At 41.5% G+C, this 12,911-nt stretch overlaps 1 protein-coding gene across 2 annotated transcripts in view; it reads right to left on the reverse strand.

Annotated features, from left to right (window-relative positions):
- RB1CC1 (RB1 inducible coiled-coil 1) overlaps positions 1-12,911 on the reverse strand; it is a 114,703-nt gene that overhangs the window by 64,913 nt on the left and 36,879 nt on the right. For both annotated transcript variants that reach the window (XM_073679296.1, XM_073679295.1), the window contains exon 7: positions 5,418-5,588. In XM_073679296.1, the coding sequence (XP_073535397.1) occupies positions 5,418-5,588 (171 nt within the window). The remainder of the gene's footprint in view (positions 1-5,417; positions 5,589-12,911) is intronic.

Genomic DNA, 12,911 nt, shown 5'->3' on the forward strand with positions numbered 1-12,911 from the left:
CTAAGTGCAGCCAAAGTGCTATTTCAAGATACTATTAGTATCCTACAAAAAAAATCACCTGACAGATTCCCTTTAATTCGGTGCCTCTTCTAAGTGGTGCGCGCCAGAGACTGGAGTAGCAGTTCTGCCGTACAAAATGTCGGTACTCTTGATAAATCTGACAGGCAGGCGTGGTCATGTCCCAGTCCTGGCTCAGCCCAATTTGGCAGAGGCGAGTCAAACTGTTGAAAAGCCAACAAAAGTCACATCATTTTTGCGCAACTCCCCTTTGATGAAAAGCTCTGATGAATAGGCCCTATATACTGTATTATTATCCACTAAGACAAGGAAGTAAATTCACATGATCACAATTAGAGTCCATGTATCATTACTATATTAAGTAGTATATCCAGTCCTATAACACTGCTAAGACAAATCCTCAGCGAGGTTTCTGTAATCAATAACACACCAGGATGATGAATCATGTCTAAATTATGTGCCATGTTTGCCTGTAAACCATCAAATGCACAAAGTATTATGGTAATCTCCTACTTCATTATTACCACCAGAATCAGGGCATTACTCATAAATTGTATGCTCACTGGTTTTTTTCATGTTTCTACTGTTTTCAGCAGAGACCAATGTGGCCTACTTTCACCACAAAGTAAAGCATATGCAAGTTTCTTAGTCCATACATCTTTAAAGAGATGCCAAAAGTGAAATGTATTTGGATAGGGGACAACTTCCTGATTGCGGAGGGTCCCAAAGCTGGTACCACCATGATCCTGAGAACAGATCTGATTCATAAATGGAGCAGGCTGGACCTCTGCTCCATGTACTGCCTGTGGGTTAGCCATAGAAAGCCAAGCGCTGTACTCTGGTTTCACTAAGTTCAGCTGTTCACAGTGAATAATGAGTTCAGGGGGCAGTGGTGTGAGGGTTTGAGGAAAAAGGGATTCATAAGTGGAGAAAGAAGATTATTTGTTTGATAATAGACAGCATATAATAAAGTTTCTTATATTAGTTTATGCAAAGTTTGTTATATTAGCAGAGACTATTTAACTGGAGATGTCAACCAAGGACTGGATTTTCAATAAATACCTGTAGAATGGGATAAGGCACCTTGTGTCGTTTGATGTAGATGTGTAATGCACATTTCTTGTAAATAGTTTCTCCCATTCCCTTATAAAATGCACAGATTGTCAACTTGGGAGAAACAGTTTACAAAAAATGTGCATTACATATCTACATCAAACGACACAAGGTGCACTGTTACAGGTATTTATTGAAAATCCCATCCTTGGCTGACAGCTCCAATTAAATAGTCTCTGTTGGTTTAACAAACTTTGCATAAATCAATATAAGAAACTTTATTATATGCTGTATATTATCAGAGAAATAATCTTTCTCCACTTCTAAGTCACTTCTTCTCCAAACTTCCAACCCACCCCCTCCTGAATTCACCGTTTACCCTGAAAAACAGCTTAACACAAGATGGGCAAACAGCTCACTACATCATGTCACAATTGGCTATATAAAGGGAATCTGTCACCCCTGGCACTTATCTGACCTCTAACATGGGCATACAGGTGATAGAAATGTAAATCTCTACAAACCTGTATGCCTCATATTAGAGGTCTTGTAGCTGTGAAATAACTTTTTATTCAATCAAGTTTCTGATGTGTTCCAGTCCCGGGGCCCTGAAGAAATCCCGCCTCCTGTGGTAATTATAATGTTTCCCTCCTCCCCTGCACGTCACAGTGCCTGGAACTGGCTGCTGCAACTGCACATCCCAGGGCACCGTGACATGCAGGGGAGGGGGGAGGGGGGGCCTGATAATTTCCACAATAGGCCGAGATTTCTTCAGGGCCCCCGGGCCTGCAAGCATCAGAAACTTGATTGAATAAAAAGACATTTCACAGAAAGACCTCTAATATGAGGCATACAGGTATGTAGAGATTTACATTTCTATCACCTGTATGCCCATGTTAGTAGGTCAGATAAGTGCCAGTGGGTGACAGATTCCCTTTAAAGAAGGAGGCTATTGGAGGAGTGAGGAGCTTCAATTTCTAATAAGTGATTTTACTTATCTCAGAGCTGAATTAACAGCTACACGGCTTAATATTACTGTGTAATATCCTCCATGATGCTGCTGTTTCTGAACATGTCTCAAAGTAAAGAAAAAAAAAAAAGTCAGAAATCCCTCTGTCTGTGTGTAATGTGCATAGGAGACATGATAGCAGTTAGTCTCCACCTATTCGCTAAGGGATAACTGTAAAATTAGTGACAAAGGCTGCAGAGGGGAAAACTGGTGCCATGTACAGTTCAGAAACTGTTTTATTCCTCATGTACATGCACAACATCTAAGGTTGGTTTCCCACTACGATTTTATAACTTTTGAAAGTAGATTGCAAGCAAAAAAAGAAAAATCTGATCTATTATAGAACTGATGCAAATGGATGTACACAAGCATATCCGTTTTTATAACATATATGTTGCATCCATAAAATTAAAAAAAAAAAAAAAGTGATCCTTTTTTTAAACACAGGAAAGTGCCAGGAGATCACGTGACTTTTTTTTTCGGGGGTGGGGAGGAGGAGGGGGAATGAAAAAAAAGGTCTGAAAAAAAAAAAAAAAAACAGATTCAATGGTATGACAGTACATTTGCATAATGTCTTCTATAGACTGCTTTTGCATCTTGCAAAAAAAACAGATCGAAACGGATATGTGCACAAACATATGTCAGACTGATACCCATTTGACATGGTTTTTCCTATCTGCTTAAATATGTTTTTTTTTTTTTTTTACAGTACGAATGGATATGTCAGGTACAAAACAAAAACGTGGTGTGAAAGAGGCCTTATGCTGGGGCAACACATCGACTTTGGCTGTAACACCTGTCATGCCTTCAAAGTTGGCTAGGAGTCACTGCTATCTCACAGCAACAATATAAGAGAATGGGGCTGCGAAATGCGAATGCAACAAGGGCACAACGTCCATGACAAGTAAGTCGCAACAATGTCACATTTTTTGCGACTTGATGGTTGCAACTTGGTGTCGTATGGCAACCCCATTCACTTGTATTGCACTGTAATGCAGCAGCAACATCTAGTGAACTTTGGTCACGTGACAGGTGTCGTAGCCAATGTCGCCGTATACACCCGGCTGTATTCTGAACAGTCAATGGAAAGAGCAGTTAAGTTTTAATTCCAAATCTTAGAAAATGACTGTAAAATGATTTGTGCCGCAGGCATTGAGGGCAGTCATAGAGAATAAGTATGATCTAATGACAAAGATTTAGATGCTTGAGTCGTGTAAGCTTTACAATAAATTGAAGAGAATCAAAAGGATTGGTTATTCTTCAGTAATTCACTTTGAAATCTGTTATTGGAATGATAAGGGATTTCACAGGGAAACCATACATTATTCACCAAAGTATGTTGGCCTGCTGAATAAAAGTGGCTATAAAAAGTGGCCTGTTTGTACAAGGCAAAGAAAAGGGAAAGGAATACAGAGTGAAAAAGAGAAAGCAACAGATAGAAATAGCAAAAAGGAAAGAAAGAGACAAATTGAAGAAGAAAGACACAAAGGAAGCCAAAGACACAGAGAAGGGGACAATGAAACACAGAGAAAATGGCAAAAACAAAGAAAGTGACAGGGACATAGAGAAAAAGCAAAATAGACAAAATGAAAACGAGCAAAAGGCCCACAGAGAAAGCAAAAAATGGACACTACAAGTAGAAATAAACAGAAAGAGTTACACATAATAGCTTATCTACCCTCAGAACAAGATGATCCAGTAGGTTTGAGTTCAACTGTCTGAACTGTCTTTTCCCACATCCTCCACAGGGAAGGCGTTGGTTTGCTTACTTCTCTCATTCCAAAGCAAGTCGTCCACATCTTGCAGACGTGTGTACCTTTCCGCTGTGCCAACAGGGTGTTTAGCAAGGACATAATCAAGTGTCAGATTGCTATAGCAAAACCCCTCTAAGTGTACTAAGGCTAAGTGCCCACGATGCAGAAATGCTCCGGATTTTTCCTGAGCATTTCTGCATCTCCCTGGCAGAAAAAACGCATGCGGATTGTACATGCGTTTTTCCTGCCAGGTTGAAGCGTTTTGATCATGTGATTTCGCATGCGGGTTGACAAGCGCTTTCCAAGCGATTTTAGCATCACTTGGAAAGTGCTTGACAACTTGGTCACACTATATAACAACCAGCATGGATTTTATATAGTGTGACCAAGTTAGTTAAAAAAAAGAAGAAAAATGGTAAAAAAAAAACAAAAAAAAAAAAAACATATACTCACCTTCCGATGGCCCCCGGTCTCCTTATCCGATGCGCCTGGTCTTCCCGGTGTCTCGCGGTTGTGTAAAAGGACCTTCCATGACGTCATTTAGTCATGTGACAGGTCACGCGACCGCCGACGTCAGCGGTCGCGTGACCCGCCACATGACTAAATGACGTCCTTTTAGACCATCGCGAGCCGCCGGGGAGCCAGGACGCATCACTATGGAGACCGTGGGCCAACTGAAGGTAAGTATAATGTATATTTTTTATTTTATTTCTTTTTTTTACATGTACTATTTTACCCGGGTCTGGATGAGAGTCTCCTCTTCTCCAGACCCGGGTACCATCCGCACATTGAATCGCTTAATATCTGCATGTGCACATGTAGTGATGCAGATATTTTGCGATTCAATGCAAGTCAATGGTGGCGAAAACGCCGCAATTACGCAAAATAATTGGTAGTGCTGTGGATTTTACCGCAATGATAATCCACAGTGGAAATTTAAGCAGCATGTGCACAGAATATTACAGATCTACCAAGCGTTTTTCAAGCATTTCAGCAGCGGAATTGCTTAAAAAACGCATAGTGGGCAGACAGCCTAACACTGCATATTGAGACAATTCAATCTAACAATTTTCATTCCCCAAGGACACACGGCAATAACAGCTTCAGAACATAGTACAAGCTAGTCTACAGATGTGGCCAGAACGCAGGTTGCAGAAAGATGAAAAGCAAGTATTCTGGCATAAAATGTTTGATGAATTCCGCCCTTTGGGTTTTAGACATTTTTGGGGTTTTGCTCAATAAGGCAACCAGAAAGAAAGAGTGCGGCTTAACTGGAAAGCAGTGGTTTAAGATGCAACATGGAGTGCTAAACTTTGGTTAGAAATTTCTGCCACAAAGTAAGCAAACTAAGAGGTGGTGTAAACTTAGACGAGGGCAGGGATGCACAGCCTTTACTCCAGTCACTGCTGTCAAAGACAGGCAGCGGGTGGGGGATAGGGAGAGAAACAGCAGAGCTGTAAGTACAGTATCCACCCACTATATGTAATAGAGAGAGAGTTAAAAAATCATTTCATCAGAATTTTATACCCCAAACTGCTGATTGATCTGCATGCAACAATGAAGCAGAGTCTGCACTCACTTACCTGAGCAAGTTCCTTTTGTTCATTAACCAACCTACTGCAGCTAGCAATCATTTGATCCAGTGCATAAAGCCTATCTTCAAGCCCCTTGATGGCTTTCATATTCTGATTATCCAATTTGGCAACATTTTGTCGGCACTCAGCCAAGAAGGGTTGAATTATTCGCGGGTCCAACTACAAAATTTCAAAGCAAAAAGAATGCTTTACAAAGTAGAAATAATGTTGTGTACATGTCAATCAGTGCATAATAAATGAAAAAGAATATATACAATGATTACTTATGAGGGAACTGCTATTTCAACAAAGGAATGCATAAATCAATAGTACAGGTGAATGTAAGAAATTTTATAATATGTCTTATCAGAGAACTTAGCTTCTTTCTCAACTTATGAGCCACTTCTTGCCCTCCCCTGGCCTCTTGAACTCATCATTCACCCTTGAAACAAACTGCTCAAGACAAAATGGCTGCAGGCTCACTGAGGTGCCAGGTTACACCTCCTATTATAATCTATGTAACTGGAAGGACGATGAGGAGCAAGAAGCAGACAGAAAAAACAAGCAGAGACACAGAAAGATTGTGCTGAGCTTTCTATAAAGTCTTTTATCTTACATCAGGACTTAATTCACATCTACAATGCTCAATACTGCTGAATAATCTCTTCCATGCTGTTGTACACTGCTCAAAAAAATAAAGGGAACACTTAAACAACAGAATATAACTCCAAGTGGATCAAACTTCTGTGAAGTCAAACTGTCCACTTAGGAAGCAACACTGATTAACAATCAATTTCACATGCTGTTGTGCAAATGGAATAGATAATAGATGGAAATTATTGCCAATTATCAAGACACACTCAATATTGAGTGGTTCTGCGGGAGGGGACCATAGACCACATCTCAGTACCAATGCTTTCTGGCTGATGTTTTGGTCACTTTTGAATGTTGGTTGTGCTTTCACACTCGTGGTAGCATGAGATGGACTCTACAACCCACATAAGTTGCTCAGGTAGTGCAGCTCATCCAGGATGGCACATCAATGCGAGCTGTGGCAAGAAGGTTTGCTGTGTCTGTCAGCGTAGTGTCCAGAGGCTGGAGGGACGTGGAGGGGGCCGTATGAGGGCAACAACCCAGCAGCAGAACCGCTACCTCCACCTTTGTACAAGGAGGAACAGGAGGAGCACTGCCAGAGCACTGCAAAATGACCTTCAGCAGGCCACAAATGTGCATGTGTCTGCACAAACGGTTAGAAACTGACTCCATGAGGGTGGTATGAGGGCCCAACGTCCACAAATGGGGGTTGTGCTCACAGCCCAACACCGCGCAGGACGCTTGGTATTTGCCACAGAACACCAGGAGTCTGGAGACGCCGTGGAGAGCGATCTGCTGCCTGCAACATCCTTCAGCATGACCGATTTGGCATTGGGTCAGTAATGCTGTGGGGTGGCATTTCTTTGGAGGGCCACACAGCCCTCCATGTGCTTGCCAGAGGTAGCCTGATGGCCATTAGGTACCGAGATGAGATCCTCAGATCCCTTGTGAGACCATATGCTGGTGTGGTTGGCCCTGGGTTCCTCCTAATGCAGGACAATGCCAGACCTCATGTGGTTGGACTGTGTCAGCAGTTCCTGCAAGGTGAAGGCACTGAAGCTATGGACTGGCCCGCCTGTTCCCCAGACCTGAATCCGATTGAGCACATCAGGGACATCATATCTCGCTCCATCCACCAATGTCACATTGCACCACAGACTGTCCAGGAGTTGGCGGATGCTTTAGTCCAGGTCTGGGAGGAGATCCCACAGGAGACCATCCGCAACCTCATCAGGAGCATGCCCAGGCGTTGTAGGGAGGTCATACAGGCACGTGGAGACCACACACAATACTAAGCCTCATTTTGACTTGTTTTAAGGACATTACATCAAAGTTGGATCAGCCTGTAGTGTGTTTTTACACTTTAATTTTGGGGGTGACACCAAATCCAAGCCTCCATTGGTTAATAAATTTGATTTCCATTGATGATTTTTGTGTGATTTTGTTGTCAGCACATTCAACTTTGTACAGAACAAAGTATTCAATGAGAATATTTCATTCATTCAGATCTAGGATGTGTTATTTGAGTGTTCCTTTCATTTTTTTGAGCAGTGTATATTGTCCACTATGCCACGTCTGCTTCTGTCAGTGTGCTAAGGAATGAATAGCAGGAATAACTCTCTGGTCTGAGTATGGGAGATATCATGGCAGCTACTCTCCTTCCACCAGCTCAGAGTCAATTACAAATTTAGAGAGAGAGCTTGCAGAGGGGAGAACTGGTGAAAATGCAGGTTTACAAGTCATATAATGGCCAGAAATACTATTATTTCTCACATAAACACACACGAAGGCCTATTGGGAAAAGTTACTTAAAAGTATAGTTACCCTTTAACTTTGTAGTTATCACATCTCAGTATAATCTAAATGGTCTGGAAAGAAATGGTCTGGCAGAAAACCTGGAATTTGACAAAAATAGTCCCTTGACAGATTAACATACAATAACAGTGGGCCGAGTGATATGTGATAAAATATTGCACAGCACTAGGCCGTGTTATATGGCAGTGTGAGCAGGCCCTTAGACTGGACAACCCCTTCAAATTGTGATCTCCAAAAGAAGATACATAGGGTGGGTGACGTACAGCGGACTGGTAGTGCCCCAATATCACCTAGCAAAGTAATAACATTTGAGCAGGATGTGCCAATTACATAGATTTCATTTTCATAGATGAATATTCGTCATGTGGTGACAGGTGTTGTCTACATGCAATCTAATAGAAAATGCCCATTGATGTGTGCAATACATAACATAACTAGAGGGCACAGAATCAATATTGGAAAATGTACCAACAATCCTTTAATCTCATTTTGGCTGCGAGTAAACCATTATCTCATGCAGGTTGAGAACATAAAATGACATTAAACATCAACACATTACACTAGTTATTCTGAATAAAACCTATAATTCCTCGTATTATGGGAAAACCACTGCTTGACCTCAGAGGCAACAAAGATCAAAAGCTATAAAGGAAATGATTGTCCACTCAGAGAACCATTCATTTATTTTTAATGGACCCCTTGAAGGAAAGGGTTCTGCCGTGTTCCTAATCCAGCTTAGAACTCTCTCATCCATGACCAAACCAGCGGAGCATATTCCAGATCCGCCATTAGTTTTGGTTGAGCTTGAGCACTAGATGTACACATTAGAAAAACACAAATCTCTTATGAGAAAACTGGAGAAATGGCTTTTCTATGAGAAGGGAAATAATCCATTTCATGACCTTATGTGGGGTCTCCAACACAAACACATCGGCTCCGGCTGCACGCGCCCGCCTGCTCACATTATGCAATAACAGCCTTATTTCTTTCTGATTTTTGCCACTTTCATGTGATGCCAGCAGTTAAGCTCATTAGTTATCCGGCTCCAGATGGAACTAACTTGCAAAAAAAGATTTGCATTTTGAGTGGGATTGAGAAGTACTTTTTGCAGCTAGGACTATTTAGAGCTGTATAGAAGTCACCCATGATGATACACAGCAGCGTAGACAACACGTAGTGATCCGTAACACAGATATAATGAGGATCCCCTTTTTCCTGACTTCTAGGAGAATACGGCTATCATACAGCATCAGATAGAGCAAGCTGCCACCGGAAAGAGGATGAAATACAGCCAGATAAAATATGGATGTATCACTGGCTCCTTAAAATAACATTGACCTCAGTAAGAGCACAAAACCTACAGTGTGAATGAGCATAGTAGCAATACATACAACTTACTGCCAGAAAAACAGAATTTTGGTATTAGACCGTTGATCTCATAAAGTGAGATATCCCACCACATTTGGATTGGTTGGGGAGGGAACTACGGCCCCTTCATCAATCTTGAGAATGAAAGAGCCACAGGACTGACATAAGGCTGCTTTCACACTTCTGATATTCACAAGTAAGGACCAGTTCGCAGAGGATCGCCTGACCCAACTTCAATAGCCTCATACATGCCCAAGAAGCCGATGAGTTTGGGTCAGGACACTCAGCAGTAAACTAGTGCCGCAGGCCCTTCATTCTCTGAATCAGTTGGGGTCCCAGAGGTTGGACCCTACCAATATGTTAGCGATTTATGTCTTCACATTATAAAATGGGAATACACATTAAAAAGGAAAACAATCAGAATGATTTCTGGTAAGTCTCACATATACACTACTCACAAAAAGTTAGGGATATTTGGCTTTCAGTGAAATTTCAGGATGATCCTAGAATGCGCTCTAACCTTTTCTGGTGAACTTAATGTGACGTCTCCAAACCTTTGATTGCACACGTCCAACTGTGCAATGTTTCAGCACTTTTTACACAACTTGCTGTTCTCTAACAAGGAGCTTAATGGTAAAATTCACAACAGGTGTTTGATCCATGAATCGCCCAATCAATTTCGAGGTTCACTTATAATTGGTATTAATCAGTCCTCCTCATCACGCTGTTCACATTTTGACATCATGAGACCAAGACGACACCTAACAATTGATCAGCAGTACTGGCCATTGCGAGGCTTCAAGCAGGATGTTCTCAGACAGAAGTGGCCACAGAGCTTAGCGGGTCACAGAGTCATCAGCAGGGTGCAACAGAGATACAGGAAGAGTCACAGACAGGCAGAGAAGTGGACGTCCTTTGACCACATCCCACACTGATGACCGCTTCATTGTGAACAATGCCCTTCAGAAACGGATGATGAACGCCACACATCTCGAGGCACATTTAAGGGAGGCAAGAGGCACCCAAGTGTCACGTCAGATCATTCAAAACCTTTTACATCAGCATGGTCTGCGTGCTAGACGCCCTTGAAGGATATGGGCCTTTTTATGAAGTGCTAATTTTTCCGGTCTCCACCAAGGTGTGATTTATAGGACTCCGAGGGCTTCTCTTTGGCAGCTCTGCATTATTACCCTGTGAGCCACACTCCCCTGGTAGACACCAGAAAAGCTAAATAAAAAGGCTTATATCTATGGGCCTGTATGGCAGATTTACAAAACCTATATACTGAATAATCGGAGAAGCAGAAGAAATAAAATAATAGTAAAACCTGGCTACATTTGACCTGATGACAAGTCCTCCCTGAATGTCCTCACATTTGTTTCACATCATCTTCTCACATTACCCATGACTTATCAGAAGATCATTGCTTGTGTGTGTAAAGTCAAACAATAGCAATTTAGGCAAGAGAAGAATATATAGAAAAAAATAGGGGAATATTTATTAAAAATGTGTTTCATTTGTCAGTCCTAAACCCACGTGAGTTGTATCCAATTTAGCCTGAGGAACACAACTTATTTTCACTTTTATTAATAAATCTTCCCCTAAGTTTTGTCTTGGAAAATTGTATGAAAGAACAAGCACAGCGGGTTCTAGACATGTTATGACACGGGATTTGGTTCCATGACCAACGCCAAAAAGACATGGGAGGCGATAGCGTCCCATATCCGGATCTGCCCTGCTCATCACATCAGCTCATTCTCCAACAGTGAAGAATGAACTTATCACTCGGAGCAGATTAAACCCATTCGTTCTCAACACACTGCATCAATTAATTGCACATAGAAGGGGGCACAGTTTTTCTAAGGCTTCTGAAATGGTAATAGTGCCATAAATTGAGAAAAAAACATAATTTATAACAGACAAAATTACTTAAGGGTTTGCTTCCAAAACATTGCAGCATCATCTTTTTATCTCGCTATATCTGCCACAATATAGGAGAGCTGAATTTTCTATGGTCGAGGGGACACATACTAACTCTTGGAGAAGAAACATCAAGTTTTCCATTTTCAAGAAACCTAATCCAATTACACAAGGATACTTTGCATTCTATAGCAGATGGAGAATGAAACAATTCATGAAGTGCAAACTCCGTCTTTTTCTTTTTAATGCACGTAGACCACCATACAAATTTGTTGGGCATTTAGACACTAAAAAGGTAGCCAAAATGTCTGATGTCCTTATTAAGCAGTTTAAGACAGTAATACAAAAGCCTCATTCAGATGTCAGGGATGCACAGACTGGTCACCTGACCCGCGATCAGTCCTTACATCACAGTCCGTATGCGGACCATATTACATGGACTTCTGAATGAGGCTTAAATTACGTTTAAATTACAATTATGTTACAATTACTTCTTTATACATCATGCATTGTTTTTATAGAGGGAAAAACTAAAAACTGCAGTTTGAAACACTCATGTTTTTTATTTAACACTTTTGGAGAGCATTTCAACATTAAAGAGAATCTGTCACCATGTTTGTGCTACTTCATCTGACTGCAACATAATGAAGGAAAAGAGATCCTGATTCCAGCGATGCATCACTTAGATTACTGGGTGCAGTAGTTGTAACACAGTCAGAGTTTTTAGATGTAGCAGAGCTCAGAAAGCCGCCCCCATCCACACCAGGCTCTCTGTGTGCACTGCCTGTTGACAGTGAGCTGCTACTCAGAGGAGGGGGGTGGTCAGTCTAGCAGTCCTGTGAGCTGTAGTCCTGGCAGTGATAGCCTCCTTGTGATAAAACCTTCATTGTAAGCAAACCACACACAGCCGCCAAAAAAATGTGACACATCACTGAAATGTATGTCTCAGCCTCCACCTCCTGCTGTCTTCAGATTACATAGCAAAAGCCTGCTCACACTTTCTCTATAAAGGGTTTGTCCACGACTCCAGGCATGTCAGCACCTGCTCTCTTGAGGCTTGCGTTACATTGTCACTCGAGCCCTGTGGCCAATCAGAAGCCTTTTCTTTTCAGAAGAGGAGGAAGTCAGTGAGTAGCAGCAGCTCTCATTTTTTCTGAATGTCAGTTTAGTCACGCGAGCCCCAAAACAGCAGGTGCCGACATCCCTGGAGCAGCGCCCACACCCGAAGGTAAGTACAGCTGTTATTATTTTACACGCGGGAAATAGTGATTAAGAATGGGTTGTAGTAGTAGTGGACAACCCCTTTAAACTCTTACAATTTAAGTTTATGACCTTTTATTTAGTCACTGTACTATATAATGTACAGTAAAAAAACAAAAACCTGAAAATAAAAATTTGTGGACGCCACTTGCAGAGGAGACCAAAGGTGCCAAAAACATCAGAAACACCCATTTTGGAAATTACATCCCTAATGGAATTTATGTAGGGCGAGTATTTAGTGTTTAGCCAACTTCTTTACCTTTGAGCTGTGTGAAGATGAAAAATGACATTGGTTGCAATAAAAAAATAGATTTAGCTCAAAATGTTTTGTATTTAACATGAAAAAACATACCCACTCAATTATTATGCCATTACTCCCAACAGCAGCAATACCCTACATATGGTCACACACTACTGTTTTAGCACGTCAGGGCTCAAAAGAGAAGGAGCGCCATTTGACTTTTAGGACGCAGTTTCATGGAGAAGTTTATGGGCACCATAAGCATGGCATCTGAAGTGACAAAACAGCACAGCCAAAAAGGACAC

Source organism: Phyllobates terribilis, unplaced genomic scaffold (assembly GCF_046119375.1).
Source record: "Phyllobates terribilis strain yellow unplaced genomic scaffold, ASM4611937v1 Scaffold_4__5_contigs__length_816908805, whole genome shotgun sequence".
NCBI classification, from domain to species: domain Eukaryota; kingdom Metazoa; phylum Chordata; class Amphibia; order Anura; family Dendrobatidae; genus Phyllobates; species Phyllobates terribilis.